General features: G+C 39.7%; 1 protein-coding gene across 1 annotated transcript; it reads right to left on the reverse strand.

Moving 5' to 3' along the window:
- Positions 1-12,421: 12,421 nt before the first annotated feature.
- Positions 12,422-21,503, reverse strand: G6PC (glucose-6-phosphatase catalytic subunit). The gene is made up of 5 exons (XM_027870322.1): positions 21,208-21,503; positions 19,688-19,797; positions 18,097-18,202; positions 16,173-16,288; positions 12,422-14,290 (listed from the first exon to the last, which is right to left on the reverse strand). The coding sequence occupies exons 1-5, from the start codon at positions 21,435-21,437 to the stop codon at positions 13,779-13,781; spliced, it is 1,074 nt and encodes a 357-aa protein (XP_027726123.1). The 5' UTR covers positions 21,438-21,503; the 3' UTR covers positions 12,422-13,778.
- Between the last annotated feature and the right edge of the window lie 5,444 nt (positions 21,504-26,947).

Consider the following 26,947-nt stretch of genomic DNA (forward strand, 5'->3'; position numbering starts at 1 on the left):
GTCTGTCTCCACACAGCCCCTCCAACAATTGTCATTTTCCTTTTCTGTCACCTTTGCCAATTTGACAGCCAATTCCTTCTTTTTACAGACCAGGAAACTGAGGCCCAGGAAGGTTAAATGATTTGTCCAAACTCACAGGTAGTAAGCATTCGAAGTTATATTTGAGAAAGGAAGGCAGAGATAAGATATCAGAGTAGTAGAAAGCCATTCTCCTCTAAGCAGATCTAGAAAATAAATCAGGCTGATTCCTAATGGGGAAATCCAGAAAGAAACATAGTGTCCAGACCAGTTCAGCATAGACAAATGGACAGGGAGGTCCACAGACTCTAGGGACAGGTCATCCAGGAGCTGGCTGCACAGTAAATACTCCAGCACACAGGAAGAGGCTGTGCACCAGTGTAAGACAAGGTCTCAGACCCTTACTGGAGCACCAGACCCATACTGAGGTACTGAGATGGGGACCAGTCCTTTGTCACCCATGCAACTTTGGCAACTGTCACCCACTACCCAATTCTGGGTCACAAGTTCAGAGCAGAATGTGAAAGGGACTGGTGCCCACGGGTGGCACTCCTGGATAAGGTGGCCCTAGGTGGTGTATAGAGAAGGAGAAAGTTCAGAAGCTAGCAACAATAGCAGTAGTGTGGCTCAGACCATAAGCATATAGCAGGGCATCATTTCTAGCATCTAGCTCAGCCTGCAAAGAAATAACCAGGGCAGAAACTGGGGACCAAAAGTCTACAGTTCTGCTACAGTGAACCAACAGAACTTTCCAGGTAGCTGATAGAGATGGAGTCCAACAGCAGTCTACTCTTACTCAGACCCAAACCTAGGTTGGGAACTTAAAAAGCTCAGACCAGTGGGGCAGCAGTCAGGCTTTGGCCTGGATCAGATTACTTTGGGAGCATTAAAAGCTTGCAGGATCAGCCCAGACTCTCCTTCCAGAAGTGGTACAGAGCCCAGTCCTAATCAGGACTTATATCAGTCTTATATCAGGAAGAAGGATAGAAGAATGAGCAAACAAAAACGGGATCTCACCATAAAGAGCTATTATGGGGGCAAGGAAATTCAAGACACAAACCCAAGAGGAGGAATAACAAAACAGTTACAAGCAAAGCCTCAGAGCAAAACATAGCTTAGGCGCAAGCTCAAAGAGAATTTATGGAAGGGATGAAGAAAGAGTTTTTTAAAAAGGGTCAAAAATGTATAAATAGAGTGAGTTCTTGAAAAAGAAATTGGAAAGGAAATGAAAGCTAAGGAAGAAAGAATTGGTAATGGAATTAACAGATTGGCACAAGAGATATAAAATCTTGCCCAAACAACAAACACTATGAAAAGTAGGATGGACCAAATAGAAGTCAACAACTCCACAGGCAACAAGTAATATTAAAACAAAGTCAAAAGACTGAAAAAAATAGAAGAAAATCTAAGGTATCTCATAGCAAAAATAACTGATCTGGAAAACAGATCAAGGGGAAAAAATTAAGAATCATTGGACCATCTGAACACTATGACCAAAAAAAAATAATAACTTAGACATCCTATTTCTTAAAATCTTAAGAGAAAATTTCCCAGAGCTCTTAGAGTCAGAGGGCAAAGTGGAAATCGAAAGAATTCATCGGTCACCTCCTAAAAGAAAACCTTAAATGGAAACTCCCAGAAACATCATAGTCAAAATTCCATTTTCAGGTCAAAGAAAAAATACTGTAAGTAGCCAAGGAAAGAATTCAAGTACTGAAGAGCTACAGTTGGGATCACACATGATTTAGCAGCCACCACTATAAAGGAGCAGAGAACTTCAAATATGATATTCCAGGAGGCAAAGAATATTGTATTATAGACAAGAATAACTCACCCATCAAAACAGATTATAATGCTATAGGGGAAAAAATAGATCATTAATGAAATAGAGGATTTTTAGCATTCCCAATAAAAAGACCAGAATTGTGTAGAAACTCTGATGTTCAAACACAGAAGTAAAGAGAAACATAAAAAGGGAAACATAAATAAAGATTGAAAAAGGACTAAATAAGGATAAACTACTTGTATTCAAACATGGAGAGATGTTATATGTGTCCCCTTGGAACTCTAACATCATCAAGGGTCATAGAGGGAGTCCAATTAGACAACACCTAGGAGTAGCTCTGTTTATGTCTTGATGAGCTTAAGAATGGAAGAAGAGGAGAATAGGAGTACATTAGGGCAGAAGGGACAGAGGTTAAATTTGAACACAGGTCCCCTGACTTGAGAGCCAATGTTCTTTCCCATGCCTCCTGATTTATTTATTTGAGAATACTAGCATGATGGTTTGGTAGCACGCAAGAATTCATATGGTCATTCACAAGCAGATGGTTAGACATTCTGGCTAAGTCATTAGGTTAAAAAAAGTTTTCTCATCTATAAACCTCAGTTGATGAGACCTTGGGGTCAGGTGGTATATGGCCTAGGAGTAGTGTGATGCACTGCAGTATGGGAGCACTATATATAAGTCAGGGAAGGTCTAAATCAAATTGTATCTCAGCTCTGACACTCAATAGCTCTGTAAGTATAGTTGTTGTTTAGTCCTTTCAGTTGTATCTGACTCTTCCTGACCTCATTTGGGGTTTTCTTGGCAAAGATACTGGAGTGGTTTGCCATTCCCTTCTCCGGCTCATTTATAGATGAGGAAACTGAGTTAAGTGACTTGCCCAGGGTCCCACAGCTAGTAAGTGTCTGAGGTTGGATTTGAACTCAGGAAAACAGGTCTTCCTGACTCCAGGCCTGGCACTCTATCCATTGCGTCACATAGCTGCCCATGTGAGTATTAGACAAGTCACTTAATAACAAAACTTGAACTGCATACCTTGAAAAGTTGTTGTGATGAAAGCATTTTGTAAAACGTAAAACACCATGTAAATATAAATTACTATTATGTTAGGCAGCTAGGTGGTTCAGTAGGTAGAGCTCTGGGCCTGGAGTCAGGAAGACCTAAATTCAGATCTGACCTATAGCTGTGTGATGCTAGGCAAATCACTTAACCGCTTTCTGCCTCAGTTTCCTCAATGATAAAATGGGGATAATACCTCACAAGGTTGTTACGAGGATCAAATGGGATAATATTTGTGTACATTCACACAATTATGTGCACAGTGCCTTGCACATAGTAGGAGCTATATAAATAAATAAATGCTTGTTCCTTTCCCTCATGTTAGATAATCCAAGACCTAGGATTTACTCTTGGCTCTGTGTTCTTTTTAGTTTTTGCTCATGTTAACTGAGTGACCTTGGATAAATCAATACACTTCCCTGTGCCGCAGTTTTCTCATCTATAAAATGGATTAAAATAGGTCTCTCAATTTTAATATTTTGTGATTCTATTATTCCAGCTATCTCAAAATGAAAAACCCTGTCTATGAGGTAGTGAGTTCTCCACAAATCTGGCACTTATTAAGTGCCTACTGTGTGCCAGGGTCTGTGCTAGGCATTGAAGATATAATTCCTGCCCTCAAGAAGCTTACATTTTATCACAATAAGCAACATGTAGACATATAAATAAATATAAAGCACATACCAAGTAAATAAATGGTAAATGGGGTGTGTGAGGTACTAGCTGTCAGTGCTTGAAGAGGAACAAAATAACATCACTATGTTAGGATCAAAGTACACCGTATTCTACTGGGGCTGATCAGAAGGCTCTGCCACAGGTCAGGTCAGGTACAAATAGTTCATATGAGGTTTGGAGTGGAGATGTACCTAAATTTGTGTATCTCACATTTCTTTTGAGCTACTGCAATTCTGCTTTACTTATATAGCACAGTACCTTTTTTGATCAACTAGGTGATGCAGTGGATAGAATACCAGGCCTTGAGTCAGAAAGACCTGAGTTCAAATCCAGCTTCAGACACTTACTAGCAGCGTGACCCTAGGCAAGTCACTTAGCCCTGTTTGCCTCAGTTTCCTCATCTGTAAAGTGAGCTGGAGAAGAAAATGACAAATGCCAAGAAAATCCCAAATGGGGTCACAAAGAGTCAGACATGACTGAAACTACTGAACAACAAATTTTTGACTAGAGGCCCTAACTATGTGTGTGAGGCACTGTTGGCTAGTGGGATGAGGAAAAGCCTGATGTAAGAGATAGAACATAACCTGATCTCTGAAGAAAGCTAGAGATTGGGGGCAGCTAGGTGGCACAGTGGGTAGAGCATGGGCCATGGAGTCAGGAGGACATGAGTTCCAATCTAGCCTCAGATATATAACACTTACTAGCTGTGTGAGTCTGCTGGGCAAGTCACTTAACTCCAATTGCCTCACCAAAAAACAAAACAAAAAAAGAAAGCTAGGGATTATAAGGGGAAGAAGGGAGAAGGGAAGACATTCCAGGAATGGGGGACACAGCTCATGCCAAGGTACACATATGGGAGGTGGAATGTTATTATGATTGAAGGACATATAGGCCAGGTTGTCTAGACCATAGATAAGCAAAGGGAAGCAAATGTGTAGCAAGTCTCAAAGGTGAGCTGGAGTCAGATTGTGAAAGGCTTTAAAAGCCAAATAGGTGATCACCACTGAAGGTCTTCAAGCAGTATCTGGGAATATTACAGAGAGGATTCCTATTTTAGGTTAAGTCGTATGTCTTGTACCTTCTAATTCTAAGATCTTGTGATGTTTTCTGCTGCTGGGATTAAGAACAGAAACCTAGGGGAAATCATGGAAAGAGTCCCAAAGTCAAAGCAATGCTGACACACTCATAGTATGCACTTAATGCTTGTTGATCGATAAAGTTTAACTATTTGGTGGATTTTATTATGTTTGGGGTAATTTGCCCTTTGGAAGCTCTCAGAAGCATATCTTATAGTCATGCAGAGCGCTCTGGGGTAAATATGAAAAGGGGCATAGTTCTGAAGATAACAGCTTAGCAGCTTCTGTAACTAAGCCTGGATGCTGATGAAGCATAAAGAGTAAGATCAGAGTTATGACTGCTGAATTGGCTTTTCCAGGGTCCATCCAGAGACAAGGTCAGTGGTGGTGTGCTGTATTTACCCAAAGCACCAGAAGAATTGGAGCTTACCTGGGGCTTCTTCCTTGAGCTTTTATTTAATGACACTCTTCAGGGATTGTTGTTCAGTCATTTCAGTCATGTTCAATTCTTTGTGACCCCATTTGAGTTTTCTTGGCAGAAATACTGGAGTGGTTTGCCATTTCCTTCTCCAGCTCATTTTACAGATGAGGAAACTGAGGCAAACAGGGTTAAATGGCCAGCTAGTACCTGGGGCTGGATTTGAACTCAGGTCTTCTTGACTCCAAGGCTAGCAATCTATCCACTGTGCCACCTAGCTGCTCCTCTCTTCAGGGATAGAAAATGAAATTATCTTGAAATTATTAGACTCTTGTGTGAAAGAATAGTACTTCACAAAGAGGATTAATGGCCTGATGAAAAAAATTGACTTAGCATGGTGCTTTGCATACAAGTGCTTAATAAATGCTTGTTATTGAATGATTTATACCACTTGGACTACCTGACAATTAAACATTATTCTAATTCTGAAAACATTTAATGGAGTAGGGACAGATGTGTGCTTGTCTCCAGACTGGGATTGAAGGTGAGGGGGCAGGGGGAAGATTAGAAAGACTGAAGGAACTCCTTTTTTAAGATTTAATTTTATTATTTTATTTATTTATATTACACATTTATTTTTATTATGTATTATTTTTTCAATAACAAATATTTATTTCTTCTCCCTCCCATCTCTTCATCCTCCCAATTAAATGACAAAAAAAGAAAAAGAAAATTCTCATAACAAACATGCATGGTCATAAAAACCTAATTCCTGCATTTGAGTGTGTCCAAAAATGTATGTTTCATTCTGCTCTTTGAGTCAATCACCTCTCTGTCAGGAAGTGGGTAGTAGTATTCAGAGTATGAATACTCTGGAATCATATCATTGTACAATTTGTCATTTCATTGATAAGAGTTCTAAAAACTTTCAAAATTGTTTTTCCTTATAATGTTATTATGGTGTAACTTGTTCTCCTGGTTCTGCATTACTTCACTCTGCATCAGTTTATACAAATCTTCCCAAGTTTTACTGAAACCATGCCTTTTGTTTTGTTTTGTTTTTTGCTTTTTGGTGAGGCAATTGGGGTTAAGTGACTTGCCCAGGGTCACACAGCTAGTAAGTGTCAAGTGTCTGAGGCCAGATTTGAACTCAGGTCCTCCTGACTCCAAGGCTGGAGCTCTATCTGCTGCACCACCTAGCTGCCCCTATCATTTCTTAAAGGGTAATAATATTCCATTAGATTCATATACCATAATTTGTTTAGCCTTCCCCAATAGATTGATACCCCTTTCGTTTTCAGTTCTTTGCCACTGCAAGAAGAGCTGCTATACATATGTACATATGGATCCTTTTCTTTCATCTCTGGGTGTAGGCTAGTACTAGTCTTTTAGGACATAGTTCCAAATTGCTTTCTAGAATGACTGGACCAATTCACATTTCCACCAACTTTTTTTTTTCCCAGCAACATTCATGTACCCATTTTCCTACAGTCTCTCCAATATTTGTAATTTTCCTTTTTTGTCATCTTTTCTAATCTGATGGGTATGAGACAAAACCTCAGAGTTTCTTTAATATTCTTCAAATTATTAGTGATTTGAACATTTTTATATGGTTGTTGATAGGTTGGACTTCTTTTTTTGAAAACTGCTTGTTTGTTCATATCCTTTAAACATTTGACTATTGAAAAATGGCTCTTATTCTTATAAATTGGAATAAATTATCTATATATCTTGGATAGGAGACTTTTTTTTTTTTTGGCTAGGCAATCCGGGTTAAGTGACTTGCCAAAGGTCACACAGCTAGTTAAGTGTCAAGTGTCTGGGTCCAGACTGGAACTCAGGTCCTCCTGATTCCATAGCCCAAGCTCTATGCACTGCACCACCTAGCTGCCCGATAGGAAACTTTTATCAGAGAAACTTGCCACGAAGATCTTTTTCCTAGTTAGCCATTTTCCTTCTAATTTAATGCATTAACTTTGTGCAAAAACTTCTTAATTTTACAAAATCAAAACTGTCCATTTTATTTCCCATGATCCTTTTCATCCCTTGTTTGGTCAAAGACTTTTCACCTATCCATATATCCTTCCTTGATTCTTCATTTTGTTTGTGATAAAACCTTTTATACCTAAGTCATATGTCCATTTGGAGCTTATATTAGTTGATATAAGGTGTTGGTCTAAACCTAATTTCTAAGAGACTAATTTCCAGTTTTCCCAGAAGTATTTGTCAAATAATGTGACCGTATTCCCAGTAGCTCAGATCTTTGGGTTCATCAAACACGGCTGTCGTGTTTGTTTTCTTCAGTATGTTGTGTACCTAATCTGTTCCATTGATCGACCTCTTTGTTTTATCCAGTACCAAATCGTTCCTATGATTACAGGAACTTCTCTTCTAAGTAATCAAAAATAGTTAACAAGGGGAACCTTCACTGTATCTGCTTCAGAGAGTAAAAGGAATGTAGGCAATAAATAAACAAAGTCCACAGTCTTGTGATGGACATCGATAAGGGAGCTTTGCTGACCCTCAAGCGGTTCTATTTTTCTGACTGGGTAGGAGGCTAGAAAGATGATAACAAAAAATTCAGTAATTTAATTCAACATACATGTACTAAGTGCCTACTCTGTGTTAGGGAAGCAAATATGAAAAATAATATTCCCTTCCACCAAGAAATTTGCAATTCAGTAGACAGAATGAGATGCATAGAAATAACTATAGTATAAATTAGAAAATCTTTAAATTTAATGTTAGAAAATTAATAGATCAAATGTAAATTATAGCTCTTGAGACTCAAGTTAAACCAACACTATCATGGAGTATACCAGTTGGTGCTATGCTTGAATTTAGATTTCTGGGATGGCGATTTTGGAGGGTTCTAGGAGAGAAGGGCCAGAAGCCAGAAGGAACAGTCATTCCTGCTGTTACCCACTATCCAGGGAGGAAGGCATACAGCCATAATAAAAACAAAGATCTCTGGTTCATTGATTTCTGTTGATCAAGTGACTATTCAATCCTTATCTTAACAACATATGATAATCAAAAGATTATCAAACCCAGAATTTTTTCCTCCATCACCTGGTTCTTGAAAAATTTCTATTCTTCTATATGAAGATGATATTATTCTGCTATCATTTATTTATATAGATCTTTGAAAAGCTATTATCTAAATTCAGCAACTGCTGCAGAGAAAAAAATCATTAAATATTAATTATCCCACAACTACAGTGATGCTTTGGGGAAAGAAACCTAGCAAGTTGCTATGGACTACAAAATAGTCCATCAACCAGTGCTAAGAATTAAATATCTAGCTCTAGGCAATTATTTCAATGAAACGTTCTCTTGGAAAATGCATACCAAGAGGGCAGCTAGGTGGCGCAGTGGATAGAGCACAGGACCTGGAGTCAGGAGGACCTGAGTTCAAATCCGGGCTCAGACACATGACACTTACTAGCTGTGTGACCCTGGGCAAGTCACTTAACCCCATTGCCTAGCAAAAAAAAAAAAAAAACAAAAAAAAAAAAAAAAAAAAAAGAAAAAAGAAAAAAAGAAAAGAGAAGAAAATGCATACCAAAATGATGAAAACCACAGTCACTTAGACCATGGATGCCATATTGAAATTTCTTCATGCAAAGTGGGGTCCACTCTTACATCATCTTCTGAAACAAAGCAGTTGGAATTGTAAAGCTGGAAGCCCTGAAAAAGGATTCATTGAAAAATTTCTCTTTTTGTGTTCTATTACCCTGATAGCTTTATACAGGTGTAACCCAGGCTGGCCTGGGTATACCAAGTTTGGGTAATATGGAAGCGCGTATCCCCTACCACATGAGTAGAGGTATTCTCCTTTGACTGGCAGCCTTCATTTTTAAGACTGTTGACTATGTCTATCACTCTTTTTTAGCTGTGTTTTTTCCATCTCTTTCCTGCTGCTCTTTCTAGCAAATTTTATCTGATGTGTGCATCCAGAGAATGAAGATCAGAGTTCACCAGCAGCCTGGGCACCATGAACTGAATCTGGGCATGGAAGCGTTTGCTTCTGTTCTGTGTTGTTTGTCCTCAGTTTTACATGCCAGGGATGATCCTCGTGTGGGACTTGGGAGTTTGGGCCATGGTGATCTTGGAGCCAGAATTGTAGAAGGTACAGTCAGCCATCTTGATATGGAATCCCTAGGGTTCCTGCCTCAAAAGCTTGAGGGGTGTTTTGGACTTTGAATTGAGACTATGCTCTATAAGAACCAAGCTAAACTATGACTCTAATTTCCTTCCCCTCCCCAGGGACTGATGTGTTTTTTAAAAGGGAGGAGGATTATGCTATGGTGAGGGACAAAGAGTGAATCAGGTTTGTATGGGAAGGCAAGTGTTAGGCTAGAGGCTCAGAGCTAGATTCAAAAGAGGTTTTATTGATTCATATTTTATAACTTGCCAAAACCAGGAAAGGGCCAAAAGAATTGTAGACACATTGCAGACTTTAGCGGTCCTTTTGGGAGAAGGAGTAGAGTTAGCTCTTCTGAGGCCATTTGTTTCAGGCACCTTCAGACAAAAGTTTAAAAAAAAGTTTCCTCCTCCCCCAAATGCAGTAGGGCTGAAAGTATATACTTAAAAAGGAAGTCATGCTTGGAGTGAGTGGTACAGCCCATCCAAAGGTGGGAGCCTGCCAAGAGGGAGTAGTTAGTTCTCTTGCTCACCATCTTATTACTGCTAGAATCACATATACCTACTAATAGAAGTGCTAGACTTAGAAACTTGCCTGCAATCCATACCTCTAAAGACTGCACTGTGTATGCTCTTTGTTCTCTGCATCCTACAATGGCCTTTGGACAAATGCAATAAAACTTGATTTACTAATGTGAAATAAACTTTGTATCTATGATACTCAATCACTAACTTAAGATTATGCTATTAAAAACAACCTTTAATCACATTATTATATCTGTTTTCATCTCAGTGTGAGGGATACTGTTTACTTCTGTTTTGCCAGGAGGCTTCTTGCCTTGGTCCTAGATCCAAGATGTTAGACATGTGGTGCCAACACTGCAACTGAACTAGATTAAAATGTAATCCAACACAATAAATAAACAAAAACATAATTTAACAAAATAAATAAAAATACAATAGAACATAGATAATGTTATTGTGTGGTTTTCTAAGTCAATATACAGCACACAGGAATCCTTATGTGTGATTTAGTGACCCCCATTTCTTTTTATACCACTCACCTAGATGACCAAATCATTAAGGAAAAATAATAGTAGTATAGCAGTGCACAGTTATGTAATATTTTAAGGTTTATATACATTATCTCTTTTGATCTTGACAGAGAAGTCTAGTGTAAAGAGCCAGGGTTCCCCTTCAACAGACTAGAACCTTCTCCTTTCACCTCTATCTCAGTCTTACCTACTGGGGAGTTGGATTTCTCGGAAGGTCCCTAAATCTGATGAGAAGTAAAAACTCTCTGGACACAGATACCAAAGGTTCCTCAGTTTCCACATTTGTAAAATGATGAAAGTTGAACAAGATAATATCTAAAGTACCTTCTATCTCTATATTCTTCTTCCTCAAGAGACCTAGAGTAGTTCTAACTAGTCAACAGCTTTTAATACCTAAAGATTTCCATTATAGGGATAGGGAAGAGAGGATCAGGTAATTCTGAGATATCCAAGATAATAGACCTTATTTAACAAGAGAACCCTGTAGAAGCAGCAGCAGCCTTGGGGTTATTCTTTAGCACTTTGACCACTCTGTCTGAAATCTTAGTAGCATTATATTATCAGACCTGGAATCTTTCCTATTCCTGTTTTTCTGGAGTGATCTACGTTGCCTTATAGCCTATAACCAAGGCAGTCTTTACCTAAACATAAAATCTTTTTGATCCCTGATCTGTACAGTCCTCGTTATCTATAATTTTTATTAGCCCCTAATTCCTAACAACATATTCTGTGTAATTTTGTCCTATTTTGCCAAACCTAAGTTAACCTCTCTATTCTAACATAGCCCTGCCTTGCTCATGCCTATTGAAGGTGTCACAAAGGAAACACTAGAGACAATGCATACTACTCAGACAGAAATTTCCCAGTATCCTTCTCCTTAACCCCTCCAGCCAAGGGAATGTTGCCCTTTCCATGGGACTATTGGAGGCCCTGACTCCAAAATCTTACAGACTTGCTTATACCTATTTTTGGACTTAGTGGAAGAAGAAAGAAAGAATCTGTGAGAGGCAGGAGCAGTAGAAGGACTCCCACCATGAGGTCACCAATACAAATACTATAGAGCTGAGGTGGTATGAGCAAATCATGCAAAAGACACATTGGGGTGAAGTCCCTCTCTCTGGAGAAGGTAAGGGTACAATTCTGATCTTATTTCCCTAGGGCATGGGTTTCTTATCCTATTTCTTATCTTACTCTTGTGTATTTAAAAATTTGTTTTGTTTTCTTAAGGGAAATGTAATAAAGCTATTAATGAGTTGATAAACCATGTGCTGTTGCTTAAATATAATGTTCAGTGAGGTGGTTGGAGCTGGGCAGGAGAGACAGATTTTAAACTGATGCATTTTGTCAGAATAAGATTCCTGGTTGGAGCGTCACAGCTGATAAAGAGAGTTATTGTTGTTGTTTTAAAACAATTTCCCAGGTCAGAGAGAATAAATTCACCGGGGTTTCTTTGAGCAGAGAAGTTAGCAACTATGACTGGGCAGTTGACTGGGCAGTTAACTGGGCTGGCATGGAGGTAGGCATCTGCCATTATCTCCATCTGGTTTGAAAGAAAAACAACTCCTTCAGTAGGAAAAGGACTTTAGCAGTGGCTAGAGAGAAAATTAGACTCCAAGGGGAGGAATAGCTCAGCCTACAAAAAGGAGAGGGTCAGTGTGCGTGACTGACAGCTCTGCTTACCTGTATATAAGCCACCATCACTCCTAAATCAGTGACTATCCTGATGGACTCTGTTTCCACTAAGTTCGTCACCTTTTTCTTGATCCATGTTGAAATGATCAGTCCTGCCTAAGCCATTATTTTAAACATATGCCATTCCTACCAGGGTTTGCTGCCTTCCCAAGACAGGGCACTTCCATTTTCTTAAAGGAAAATTTAGGTACAAAGGCTGAATGACTTGCTCATAGAAGGAAAGAAAGAGTTAACAAATCACCCAAGTGATGAACAAAATCCTAGGGTCTTGTTATACCTGAAATATAATAATCAGATAAACTTGTTTTTCTTAAAAATGTTTTAATAAAATATTACACACATTTATTATATATTTTCTTATACAGATATTATGTCCAGGATTGTTGATGTGGATCATAGTACTGTAAATGTAATTGATAGCAAACACAAGGTCTGTCAAATAAATAAGTTTCAATTTTTTTTGGTTTTGAAACTCTTTTGTAAGCAAATTCATCTGAGGAGCCCTTTTGGAGAACAGGAAAAGAGGAGTTTGGTCTTTTTTCCGGTTTTCTTTCCTTTCCCACTTGGGCCAGGGGAAGGAGCCACATTTGCTCTCTAGGAATCAAAAGTTACATTGGAGTGACCTTCTGGGAAGCTAGAAAGGTTGCCCTCTCCTTGCCGTTTTCCCCATTATCCTAGAGCTTAACCTAAAAATATAGAAGCACCAGAAGAGATTCGCTTTTTCAGAGAGCTGGGAATAAGATAATACAGGGGAGGTGAGGCCAATGGGAGAGAGCAGGAGAAAAGTGAGCTACTGTGATATAGAGGAAGAATGAATATACGAGAATAATTTATATGATGACCCCTATAATGTAAAAAAAATGTAATATTGATGCAATATTAGACATCAGCACCCTGATGGATGTAGGGAGCAGTCTCTATTTCAGAGGACTGATTGTGAAACATACCTTTCCTCCTCCTTTTGATGGACTCTAGGGATTGAGTGAGATCTACGTTATCAGATGTGGTTAATATGTTGGTATATTTTGCTTAACTAAACTTTTTTGTTATACGGAAGGGTTGAGGGGAGAGGTGGAGCTGGAGGAGGAAGGTGGGGAGTCATTAGAAAGTGACCTAGATTTTTTTAAAAAAGAGTATCAATAGAACATTTATTAAACAAAATATGGCTGAATATCCTGACCCAGGTAGGATATGTAGCTCATCTCAGCCACTTGAAAACACTGGTATTAGTATGTTGATCATACGTCCATTCAAGAAAAAGATAAGAAGAATTACCTATCTTGCTGCCTATGTATCATTCTTGCCAGGCTGGTCTCCATTGGGGAAATTGCCTTCCCTTAGATGATTCAAACTAATTGATGCCATTCAGGTAATATTTATCATATGATTTTTTTTATATGATATGTGGAATCCTCAGAAATTCTCCTACATCTCTACTTCTTTCCTCACTATCCTGCTCCTTCCTCCTTTTCTCAGCATGAGTAAACATGGCCTGGAAAAATTCGCAAGTGAAATTCCCAACCTAAACTCTGGTACTAGAGATTGGTGAGGCCTGTCTCATCTGGAAGTTCTGCTACCGTGGATTAGACAGAATAAAAGTAACATGCCTTCATGAGAGAGTCCAGGGCTAACAGTCTCTTTGTAATCAGAGAAGTTCTCTGGGATGCTGCAGGTCGCTCAGAAGCCTCACTAGCTCTCAAAGAACCCCCACACAAAAGGACTGAGGATTCTAATGAGATGAGAGTCAGTGGTCCGACTCCTGGACCTGTTGGCCACACCATAGGCTGTCAGAGCGCCACTTACCCCCAGGTAGCACAATTCATTTATACTGAATATTCAAGTTTCCAGGTTCACTATAAAAATTTTTTCTCCGACTGGCCCAGGATCCGAGAGAAGCAGTAAGGGATAAGGCTAACCGATGTCAGAGGCACGGCCGCACTCTTGCAAAAAGATAGAGCGTAGAAAAGCATCTCCACCTGGGATGGGGGTTTGAAAGCATCAAAAAGATGCAAGATGACCAGTGAGGCCACAATACAACACAGGCGGAAGGGGAGCTGCTTTTTCTGTTTCCCTTTGCGACTTTCCTTGTACATACTGGAGTTGAGGGCCAGGCCCAGGCCAAAGAGGGTCCCAAGGTTTTTGAGCAGACTGGCAAAGGGGGTGGTGTCAATATGGACCCATTCTGGCCGCTCACACCACTTCTTGGCTTTCTCTAGGGTCCATAGGAGGTCAATCCCCATCCCTTTCAGCATCAGGTAAAATCCAATAGCAAAGCTGAATAGGAAGAAGGTGATCACAATATACTTCTTGAGACTGGCATTGTAGATGCTCTGGATGTGTCGGAAAGTTTCAGCAACAGCAATACCTGAAGAATCGCCAGACAAAAATGACATTAGGAACGGAGGGGAAATCTTCAGATATAACATTAGAGTGTGTTGCGCCACCAACCTTGTCAGGATAAGAGACATCAGCTTGATCTGAATAGCTATCTAGTACAGTGTTGCACTACCAAAGTCCTTCTTAAAACCTACAAAGTAAAAAAAAAACCCCAAACTGACAGCTCCTCCTTTTCATCTTCCTCCATCCTGCTCTTTCTGTGCTGGACTCCTTTGTCCCTAGCACCTGGTCTTGGACCCTTGAACTATCTAGAATAACTGCTGCCATGGAGGTTACCTAGATATTTTACTAAAATATAATTTTGGGCAGCTAGGTGGTACAGCAGATAGAGCACTGGGAAGAGTCAGGAACGCCTGAAATCAAGTCTAGCCTCAGACACCTACTAGCTATGTGACCCTGGGCAAGTCACTTCACCTTGTTTGCCTCAGTTTCTTCATCTGTAAAATGAGCTGGAAAAGGAATGGCAAACCACTCCAATATCTTTGCTAAGAAAACCCCAAATGGGGTCATGAAGAGTTGGACATGACTACATAACAACAAAAGTATAATTTAGGTCAAGGAGACTTTTATCTAGCTTGTATCACTGCTTTTGTTCCTCTCTCTTAATTCTATGTTCTCTCCCTCCTTTTAACATTTTCTAATTTATTTTAAATATGTTTATATGAAATCACAGATCCTGACCAAAAAAAATTTTTTTTGATACATCTTGTGGTTTACATTATCGGAATTTTTAGAAGTACTATTTCTTCCTCTCCCCCCTCCCCCCAATAAATTAATCCTCTCCTTTGAAGATGTAGGGGACTAAGGGTATGAAACATGGACTAGGTTGATGAACTGTTTTTCCTTATCTTTAAAAAATTTTGTTACACAAGGGATAACAACCTAGGTAAGGGAAGGAAAACAATTAATTTGGAAATGAAAGTAATGGAAAAAATAGAAAGGATATCCACAAAATATTTTTAAAACCAAAAGAATTTTTAAAATAAAAATAAGATGAGTTTTGACAGCAGGAAAAAAAAATGAACCTTCCCTTGTGCCCTATTCTGTTCTTAAAGATCTCTAAGCAAGGGTAGACCAGAAAGCATTGTGAGAACAAGGACTGCGTCTTATCTAAACTTTGCATCTGCCCTAGTGTTGAGATTGAGGACAGCGTTCTGGATACAGTAGGTATTTGCTTAATAAATGTTTGTGCAATGAATGACATAATGAATGGAGATTCCTATATCTCCCTCTTATCGAAAATTCCAAGGTCTTTTGCTACAAGTACTCCCCCAAAATCAAAGTTCTTTCTTATGCCTGCCCCAAATGCCTTCCGCTGCCTTTTGGGCTCAATTTGTAAACTATAAGCCTACCCCACTTTAAGAGAACCAGAATGAGCTGTGTGACCATGGGCAAGTCACTTAACCCCAATTGTCTCACCAAAAACAACAATAACAACAACAACAACAAAACAAAAAACTAGAATGCAGGAAAATCTGAACTAACAAAAATTAATAAGGGTCTATTTGTGTTAGAAAAAGATTCCTTTATATATAGAACTTCCCTAGAGTTTTTTGGTTATTGTTATGATTTGGTAAACTAACTTGAAGCTAAGCCCCTAGGAAAACCTATAATGGAGAATATGACTCCATTCACAAAACTGTGGTTTCCATATCACTTTTCGGAAACTTAAATATTATATAAAGCAAAGCATACCTTGCTGTCAAAAACAGCAACGCTCTAAACTTTCTACCTTTGATTTATAATCCATTAAAATCCAACAGTGTAAATGACATTCACGATAAGGGTGGAATGTTGCATTGTTATAATTAAGGAGGAGCCAGAAGGAAGATACTGCAAGTACTACTGACCTGAGAGGACTCCAGCAACAACCTGATGAGGGAAATGGGCTGCGAGATAGATTCGGGACAGACAGACGTTGAGCTGCACAACCCAGAACCCCAACCACAGGAGCACGTGCAGGCACCTGCAAAAGGAAACCCGAACCCAGCAGAATTGAGATACAGAGCAGAAACGCCATTCAATAAAAAAGCCTCTGCAAGAACATGGGGCTACCTTAGGTTCTTCTAGTCACAAATCCTATTAGATTATAATAGTTGTCATGGAGCCTTAGAACTAGAAGGGAACTCTAGGCCAAAATCTAGCTAAAGCATTGATTCTCTCTCCAATATTCCCAACAAGCGGTCATCTAGCCTCTATACAAACACTTCCAGGAACAGAGTTCACTGATACTTTAAGGGTAGTACATTCCATTTTCAGATACTTCTATCAGTATATTGAGTTGAAATTGAACTCTTGTAACTCCTACCTGCTGGTCCAGGTTATTGCCCTCTGGGTTCTGAACAGAGTTTCTCTTTAAAATCTTTTATATAGGGGCAGCACAGTGGATAGAGCACTGGCCCCGGAGTCAAGAGGACCTAAGTTCAAATCTGGCCTCAGACCAAACACTTGACACTTACTAGCTGTGTGACCCTGGGCAAGTCACTTAACTCTATTGTCTAGCCAAAGAAAAAATCTAAGGCAGTGATCACACCCTTCTTTCTCTAGGCTAAACATGTCTAGTTCTTTCCAGTGATCATCATCACTTTAAGTAAACATCACATAAAGTGATCATGGCTCCCTTGCCACCCCGGTTGCCTTTTGGATACACTCTGATTTGCCAGGGATCCACTGACAATGTGGTGTACAGAACAGGACACAATACTCCAGAGAGTGACAAGTCTGACCTGGGCAGAGTGTGATAGGGCTACCATTTCTTTTGTTCTGGATTAATGTGACCCAAGAGAGCATTAGCTTTTTCAATGACCACATTACCCTTGCAGCATATTGAGTTTACAATCCACTAAAACCCTGAGGTCATTGTCTCCCACATCCTGCACGTGGGTGACTAATTTTTTGAACTTAAGTGAATGATTTTACTTTTTTCTGTCTTAAATTCCACGTTGAGAGGCATTGTGGCTTAGTGGATGGAAAGCTGGCCTTGGGGTCAGGAGGACCTGAGTTCAAGTCCTTCCTGGGACACATACTTTCTATGTGACTCTGAGCAAGCCTCTTAACCTCTCAGTATCCCCAGGCAATTTTCTAAGACTATACACTGCATAAACAGTGATGACTTGTATTAATTAGTAAAGGAAGTCCCTCAACCAGGAGTTTCATAGGCCTAGAAATCACAGGTCAGATTAAATAAAAATACCAACAAACATTTATTTTACTCAATTATATCATCCAATGCATTAGCCCTCTATCCTAGCTTTGTGTCATTTGTAAATTTGATATAAATCCCAACTATGTTTCTGTACAGGTCACTGATAGAAATATTGAAGGAAGGGAATAAAGCACCTACTATGTGCCAGTTATCATGCTAAGCACTTTACAAATATTATCTCATTTGATTCTCACAACAACCCTGTGAAGTAGATGCTGTTATCATTCCCATTTTACAGTTAGGAAACTAAGACGAGCAGAGGTTAAGTGACTTGCCCAGGGTCACAAAGCTAAGAAATGTCTGAGGCCAGATTTGAACTTAAGTCTCCCTAACTCTGGGTCTATCACTCTATCCAATGTATGTCTACCTGGCTGCCTCAGAATAATGAACAGAACAGGACTCCTGTTTAATAGGAGTCCCTCAAATTTATCATTCCCATTCTAAAATATAAGAATATACTGGGGGGGAAGGAGAAAGAGAGGGAGAGAAAGTGATTTGTCAGCTAGAGAGCTGATTGATTCCTTTCTCCTTCCCTTATTCTCTCAACCAATCACTGAAACCTTCCTTACCGGAATCCGAGAGTCGACTTCTTCTTTCCACGAGTAAGGGAGAGGATGGATGTAACAATTACATAGTATACACCTGCTGCACCCATGGCATGGCCCGAAGGACTACCTGGAGGACAGGAAAGAAGCACAGTGCCTTAGATACTGGCAAAAAAAAAAGGAAGGAAGGAAGGAAGAGAGAGAAGAAGGAAGGAAGGAAGGAAGAAAGAAAGAAAGAAAGAAAGAAAGAAAGAAAGGAAGGAAGGAAGAAAGAAAGAAAAAGAAAGAAAGAAAAAGTACTTCTGTCTTTCCCTAGCTTTAGAAAAATTCCATGTCCCCCTTCACCTACTATCACCCCTACAAGGGCTCACTCTGGGAATGTTCTGTTGTTTGATTGAAAAATACCAATATGATTTTAATGAATAAAGTTCAAGCAAGGTGTGGCTGATGTACCACTGACTTAGGTGGTTCCACCCACAAAGCTAGGCTGCTGGCCAGAGAAGAGTATTCAAGGTCTCTGGCCACAGCTACTTCCTTTTCCCTGGAGGAAAAGAGGTCAGGCTACCCTTTACAGATCCAGGGCTTCTGCCCCTTTCCTCTGTGGGGAAATCCTAGTTTGAGTGCAAGACACTAAAACACTCCAACCTACTGTACCCCGGTGACAACACTTCTATGTTAAACTTTTCTGTATTATGACCCTCTACTCAACCAGTGTGCAAGTTTCTCATTAAGTTTCCTTCAATTATTTCAAAATATTATTCTGAGAAAGGATACCTAGGCTTCACCAGACTACCAAAAAGGTCTGTGATGCACAAAAAGGTAAAGTACCCCTATGCTCAGTGGGTTTCCAAAATGACATGGACAAATTAATGTTAACTTGCAAATAATCTTTGAACTGAATTGTAGTTGAATTAAACGGAAGCTAATGAAAAATAACAGAATCCAACAGCTCAAAGGTACCTCAGAAGCCACCTGTATAATCTGTATCGATCCTTGATGTCTCCTTCAAGTTGCCATCCAGTCTGTATCTGAAGACTTCCAACAAGGAAAAACCCTCTGTCTCCTGAGGAAGTCCATTCCACTTCTGGACAGCTCTGATTGTAAAGAAGCTTTTCCTTACATAAAGCCTAAATCTACTTCTTTCCCACTTCTACTCATTGCTTTATGCTACAGGCCAGAATGAATTTTCCCTTTACCGTATTTGTCATTTGTTGTTCAGTCATTTCAGACTTTCCATGACCCTGTTTGGGGTTTTCTTGGCCAAGACACTGGAGTGGTTTGCCCTTTTCTTCTCCAGCTCATTTTTACAGATGAGTAAACTGAGACGAACAGGGTGAAGTGACTTGCCCAGGGTCACTCAGCTAGTAAGTGTCTGAGGCTGGATTTGAACTCAGGTCTTCTTGACTCCAGCTTGGCATTCTATTGACTGCACCACCTAGCTGCCCCATAATACAGCAACATTAACAACCATATAGCTCATATGCATAGTTACAAAGTGCTTGAGGTAACACCTTATTTGAGCCTCATAACTGCCCAGTTTCTATTACATGCAAAGTCTTTATCATGCTCCTGTCTATACAAAGTTAGCAATGAGGTATGTTAAATGAAATCTCACCTGGTCCAGTCTCACAGGTGATGGGGAACTGCTTTATTACAGGCACAGACATGTTTATGTAGTAGTCAGTGTCTAATACCCACCAGTATGGACGCTGTCCAAAAAGAATCCTGTTAGGGAGCAAGAAAGTTGTAAAAAGTTACAGGCTCTTCTTTGCCAAAGAATATATCAGGAAAAAGTGTCATGCACTTACTTTCCTATCTCTAAATGCCCACAGATAGCAGTTTTGTTTAACTCTGATTCTAGAACCACAGAGTATCAGTGCTGGAAGCACTTGAACATCACCAATCTAGCCAATCCTGACATTTTACAGCTGAAGAAATTTGGGTCTAGGGAATAAAGCAATGTACAGAGCTAATGGAAAAAGTTGGTCTCAAACCCAGGTCTCCCAGCTCCCAGATCAGGGCTCTTTCCTTCTCATCACAGTCCATGCTATTCTAAACTATCCCCAAAGGACAGTTTAAAGTTGAGGAATTGCAGTTTAAAACTTAGATTTCTCTGTGCTCGACCATTGCATCTTCATCTTTCTCTCTCTTCTCTTCATTTAGGGAGAGCCCTGACTTTCCACAGTCACAAGATTATAAAGGTTACCCACCCCTTCCATTCCCACAAGAATCCCTAACTTTCAAGAACTGAAGAGCATTTCCTAACTGGAAAATGCATCCCCTGCACCTATATCTTTATACTTTCTGCTTTGGAATAAAAGACTTTGAACAAATGTCTTTTCCTTTCACTTAAAGATGGGCTAGAAAGATAAATTTTTCATTTTAGTAAAAGAGATGTCAAATTTAAGTCAAGATTCCTCTGTCACTCTAAGGTTATGAAATGATAGATTCTTTTTGGATTTAAGGACAATCATTTTCTCCCCTGCTGATAGAGAAAGATCCAGGCCTTGAATCAAATAAAACATCATTAATTCAGACCCCACTAATCTAGTGCTCAATAGAACACAATCTATTGTATAACTCTTACTAAGTACGAAGTTTGAAGGAATTTCATTTATGAATTTCTGGGGGCTTCCAGGTGAGTAGAGAAAATAACCATTTATAATTAGTAACCTTTTCTAATAAAGAACTTGAACATTTCTTCCATATACTTTCAATTTCTGTACCTAATAATGACTTCCTAAACATTAAAAGATTTGTGTTACTAATTCTATTTTATTGGCTTACCTCATTTTACTTGTTTCTCTCTTTCTATCAGTCTTTATATTTTGTACTATATTTCAAAGGTTTTTTAAATTTCATTTTTTTAAAAAAATTGTCATTATTCAGACTTTTCACTAAATTAGATTATCCTTCCTTAATTCCACACTAGTTAACTTTTTAACTCAGTGATGAAGTTCTGCCTCCAATACTTGTGTAAGATATTAAAAGCAAAGAGAAAGTAGCTGATGTCCTCCCAAAGAGTCTGGATAGGGATTGGAAAACAGGTTCCCTTTGGAGGGTCAATGGGAGACAGACCTCTTCCCTTTCCTGATCCCCCTGTTACTCTCCTTCCTTGCCCAGGTTCTTACTTACCACTTAAAAACCAAATTAAGCCAGTCTCCAATCACAGCCACCCAGAGGAGTTTGATGCCTACAGTCTCTTGAACATGGAACCAAATGGGAAAGAGGACATAGAAGGCATTCCTGAGATCTGCAAGCATTGAGACCAAGATGAACCAGTCCTTGGAATCCTTATAATTTACTTGGAGGTAGTGGGTCGATTGGATCCCAAAGTCATGGAGGACGTTCATCCCTGCCTCCATCCTCACCTCCCCTTGGCACTTCTGTAGGTCCTCAGCAAAGCACGTGAAGTTATTTCAGGCTCTGCCGTAAATGTTCTCCTCTTAGATTGATCCTTGCCTCTGTTTTATATTCCCTTGCTTCCAGCCATAGGTCATTTCAACCCTGATCTTTGGACCCAAAAACCACTTTTGTCTAAAATTTATTGATCAAAGGTGCATCACCAGAAGGTTGATGCAAACACATGTGGGATGATTTACGTAAAATAGGAAAACAGGCACACAAAAACAATCTGATCTGCCAGATACTCAGTAGGGGCAATTATTAACCTTTGGTATGCTGTTTGACATTGCAGACAACTGCCCTCCTGTCCTCTTAAACTGGGTCAAAGACCTAGATCAAGTTTAAACTATCTACTACTCTTTGCTTCATTTGGAAGGTTCCCCGATTTGTATACGGAGTTTGTACCCTCTGTTGTATACTCACCAGCTTGTTTGGGAGACATAATGAAATTAACATGCCTTAGTTTAAATCCCTTTGAGTCATCTCTTTGTGTTCTCTAGTGATTCACATATCTAGTTATTAATTAAAAGGAACCAGGCAGTTCTACATCCTGAGAAGAGTTGTTGATTTGATGCCTGTGTCCTCAGCTGCATCCAATCTTCAGAAATATCTGTGGTTTGGCAACCCTCTTTCTCAATATTTGTGAGAGACAAGATTATCATAAGATGGACTAATTAATTAATTTGGCAGCCTTTATGAGGACTTCAAAAACCAGCACTTGCAATTTACCTGAATGAATACCCATCTATGCAAAAATAAATGCCCACAGAAGTAAAATGCCTACTGTCTTGTCAGTCCTCAATTCAGGGACGGCCAACAACATTGAGTGGAACCAAAAACCTTGTGCCAATTGTCTTGAAATTTGGAAGAAGGACCCTGGATACAGGTAGCACATACATGAAAAAGAAGATGAATTAATGAAGGTTGTCTTGACAAAAGGCATTTGTCACGATAATGTATAAAGGGAATAAAATTTTAAAACAACCAATATTTTTCCCCCAACCAATGCAACCTCCTCTTCAATAAGCCCAAGAAGGATAGTCTAACACATCTGGAGCAGAGAGGGATAGGTGGGCTGACGGAGGAATGGAGAAGAGACTCAGAATGAAAGGGTTTGGAGCAAAGGTTGACAATAATCCATGCTGGAAATAATTACAGGAGGGGATGGGATGGGAGGTCCTGATTTGTCAAACTTTCTCAATACATCAGATCCTCCTGGGAGGGTCCCTCTCTCCTCGTGGTGGTCAGGATAGATTTCATAATGAAACATGTCAGTTGAACAATCCTATACCTGGGGAGGCCCATCTTAATAGCTTATAGTTTAGTGTCCTCCTGTGGGAAGGAGCTCCCCCCCTCTCCTCCTAGATAAGCCTTGTTCTCAGAGTACTGAGTAATTCTTTCTTTAAATCTCCTGTCCTGGTTTCAATTGCATGAGGGCAATCTATGCACAAATGGAGCAGACACTGCCTATGTACAAGAAGACAACAACCCTGGGCCCCCATAGGATTAGACTTCCCAAGGGCCACAGTATCTGAGTCTCACAAATCTTGGTCATGTGTCCAGCATGTGGGGAGCAAGAGGAGGGCAGTATCTTCTGGTAGGAACAACAGGGAGCTCTGCTCTTCTTGATAAGGAGTCATTATACAGCTGACATTTGTGTTCTGCAAAAGCAAAGCATGGGACTTTGGGCAGTCTGCCAGGTTTGGTGACAAGCTTGGCTGGAACAACCACGTATTACATCATGAAGCTATTACTGGTCTCCAGCTGCCTCTCACCTACCAACACCTTCCATTCTCCCATTAGCCTCAGTGGCAATCCTTTTCTGCTGCCTCCCGAAATTTTTTATCATGAGATGGAAGGGGGTAAAGCACCAACGAGAAAACTGGTTGGGGGAGATAAATGGTAGAAGACTCTCAAATGTCTCCAAATATCAAACCCTCAAAGATCTTGTGGATATCATGGTATAATGGAAAGAATGTTGACTATGGAGTCCTGGTTTCTAATCCTGTCATTGACACTACCTGTATGACCTTAAACAAGTCACTGAAACTCCCTGAGCCTCAGTTTCCAAATCTGTTAAAAAAAAAAAGAATAAGAAAAAAAGAGGAGATTGGATTGGATGGCTCTGAGATTTCTGCCACTTCTAGCTGGGTTTGAATCCTAGCTCTACTATTCATTCCCTGTGTAATCTGAATAAGTCACTTTTCTCTGGCTCTCAGTTTCCTCCCTTGTAAAATGAGAGGAGTTGGATTAAGTGACTTCTAATGTCTCTTTCTACTCTAGCACTCTATGTTAGCAAGTCAGACCCTAAAGGGCAGAATCTCCTTTCAGTCTTTTTTCCCCTTGCATGTAGTATTGTTTCAATAAATGCTTGTTGAGTTGAATTGAATCAGTTGTGTTTTGTAAGAGGCATTTGAGATTTTGGAAATTTATTTTGCTGACTCCAGAGATTTCATTCCACCTTTCCTTAGTCACCTTTTCCAGCAAATGACAACTCTCCCTTTCAAGAATTTCTTGCTTGGATCTAACTTCAATCTCCCTTTTTACAGTTTGACTCCATTCCCTTTTGTTCAGAGCTGGTTAACTGTCCTTTGGAAAAATGTCTGGTCAGAAACCAGGAGACAGTTAAGATGGAAAAGTTTATGGAGCTCTGTTTGACTGGTGAGCCAGCTGGTCACTGTTAAGACACAGTAAAAAACATAATCTTTGCATGGTTGGCATTTCTGTTTGTGGGAAGAGATGGAGAGAAACTGTCTCCCAGAAAGTACATTTTGGACTGACATGATTAAAAGGAATCTAGGACTTTAATTTTCATTTAAGCAGCATCCACTGGGTTGGGGACCCAGGGCCCTAAAGGGGTAGAGGAACTGCTTTGTCCTTGTCTTCTTGTTGCCATGGTGTTAGCTAGTGCATTTTCAGAATAATACAAGGAGAAAGACCTCATTATCAATGCCGACCTCCCTCTGAGTAGAAGAAAAGTGGATTTCTCTGCAGATTCATATCCAGAATTTAAGCTTGCCAATTCCAAGCTGTGCAGCTTTTAAAAAAAAGTTTTAAAACATCTTTTGGGGGATTTTCTTGGTGGGGAATGGGTAGGTGTAGTATTTAGGAGGAGAAGATGGAAATTGATAAGACAAGCCACTGTTACCTTTGAAATGACCCCACTCAGCTCTACAAAAACACATTGGGAAAAACAGGTTGGAGAAAGAGATGGATTAATTATTGTTAGCCAGTGAAAATGACTGACTTATCTTAGGGCGCAGTGAGAAAGTTCAGCTCTAGGACCTTGAACTGTTCATCTGCTAACCAGGTGAGGAGAGCGTGGTTTGTGTCCCAGTCACCCTAGATGAATAAGGTGAACACTCTGTCCATGTGAAAAAAACACCCTGAAATAATTTGTGGTCATTTAAAAAAAATGAATAGTCAAAGCTCTTGCTAGCTATGTTTACTTCTTTCCCAAACCTTCACTTTTCAAACTACTCATCTCAGTGGTGGTGAGGAGGTGAGGCAGACAGGAGTGTCTGAGGCAAACAGAGCAACAGTGGGTACTGGTTTCCTTCTACAAAAGCTAAATGAATCAATGAATTCAAAAAAGTATGTTATGGACCTACTATGTGCTAAGTATTGTTAGGAACTGGTGGAAATACAAGGTTACATAAGACAAGGTCCCTGGCCTCAGCTCTAAGTCTATGAGTCTTGTGACCCCCATTGGAATCATAAACTGATCCTCTTCCCTGGGGAAAATATGTCTGGTCCAGCCTTCCAAAAGTCTTCCTAAATGATGGGACAACAGACTATCTGGTTCCTCCCCTCTAAAAAAGATGTTCAATCCAATTCAGTAAACACTTATTAAGTATTTACTGTGGGCAAAACATTGTGCTTTGTCTTTGGAACAGGATGGGGATGGGGCAGGGAATTTGGAAAAGATTTCTTCCTCATGGGGCTTGGAGTTTAGTAGGGGCATTTGACATATAAACAGATGATTATAAGTATAATGATTGTTGAGTTGAGTTGAGTTGAATTGGTTATATTTTGCAAGAGGTATTTGGGCTTTGAGCACACCAAAGGACACGTCACAGCAGAGTGTCATGGAAGTACAAGGGGGATGGGTTGTTGGGGTACTAGAGAAGGTTTGAACGATGAATTGCAGTGTAGAAAATGTAGAGGTAGGAATGACCGTTAGTCCAGACAGGTAATGATAAGGATTTGTACTAGGGTAATGACAAGGGGACCAGAGGAAGGAAGCGAGAACTAAATCCCAGATAGAATTGATGCTACTCACTAACTTATTGAATGCAAGATACGAGGGAGGAAGCAAAGATAAACAGAGGTTTTAAACTTTGGAGACTGGCTGGTGGCACAAATAGAAGTAGCAAAGTCAGAAGCAGAAGTGGGTTTTGAATGAAAGATATTTAGTGAAAAGTTAGGTGTTTTGGTTTTTTTAACCTCCTTTGGTAAGACTAAACCACCCTCGAGAGTTTGGGGAGGGAGTCTTCCTGATATCCAGTGTAAATTTCTACCCTTTTGGGCTAAAACTTTCTTGACTCTATTACTTAAGCTAGACAGAGAATTTCGTCTAGCCATCTGAAAACTTCAAAGTTATTGGTTGGGATAATTTGGAAAAGGCTCAGCTCCTATGGAAACTCTTTTTTTTTTTTTTTTCCATTTGGCCTGGTTTATCCTCCCTTGTGGAAAACAAGAGCTATTTCTGAAGTGGAGTGTGACTGAGACTGAAACTCTAGCTGCTTAAACCTTTCCTTGATCTAACTCAACTGGCTTTTTCGAGGCATGACTTACTGAACATTAATGCCATCTAGATGCAAACAAAAGGAGATGGGAGGGAACTGGGTCATCCATCCATCTGAAGAGTGATGAGGATAAACCCTCATAAGATGAAAGATTTAAACATATTACTAAAGGTAGCTGGGGGAATAAAAGATTTTGCCCTACTAGTTGAACAGGCTTCTTAGGAAGTTGGTCTGATTTTATCAAACACATGTCCCTCTCCTCCCTTATCTTGGCCCAGGCTCCTCTAAGCTTGATCTAGCCACTGGGTGGGGAACCTTTGGCCTTGAGGCCACTTGTAGCCTTCTAGGACCCTGGGTTTGGCCTTTTGACTGAGTCCAAGTTTTATAGAACAAATCCTTTTTATTAAGGAGATTTGTTCTCTGAAGTTTGGATTCAGTTAAAGGGCCACACTTGAAGATCTAGAGGGCCACATATGGCCTCAAGGCCACAGGTTCCCCACCCCCAGCTAGGGTTTTAAAAGGTAAAAGAATTATTTGCAAATAATAGTTATAATAATGATATATAGTATATATGATATGTAATATGTCATATAATAATGATATATAATATATCATATAATAATGGCATATAGTATATAATAATGATATTGGTATATCATTATTATGATATATGATATTGTTATAATTATATATACTATGTATCATCATAGTACATATAGCAT

The sequence above is a fragment of the Vombatus ursinus genome, unplaced genomic scaffold, assembly GCF_900497805.2.
Source record: "Vombatus ursinus unplaced genomic scaffold, bare-nosed wombat genome assembly UNPS02014797.1, whole genome shotgun sequence".
NCBI lineage: Eukaryota > Metazoa > Chordata > Mammalia > Diprotodontia > Vombatidae > Vombatus > Vombatus ursinus.

Coding starts and splice junctions, on each gene's coding strand:
- G6PC (XM_027870322.1), bottom strand. CDS start 21,437: ATGGAGGCAGGGATGAACGTCCTCCATGACTTTGGGATCCAATCGACC. Junction 18,203..19,687: donor CACCTGTGAGACTGGACCAG/GTGAGATTTCAT, acceptor CCTGTCCTCCAG/GTAGTCCTTCGGGCCATGCC. Junction 16,289..18,096: donor AAGTCGACTCTCGGATTCCG/GTAAGGAAGGTT, acceptor TTCCTTTTGCAG/GTGCCTGCACGTGCTCCTGT.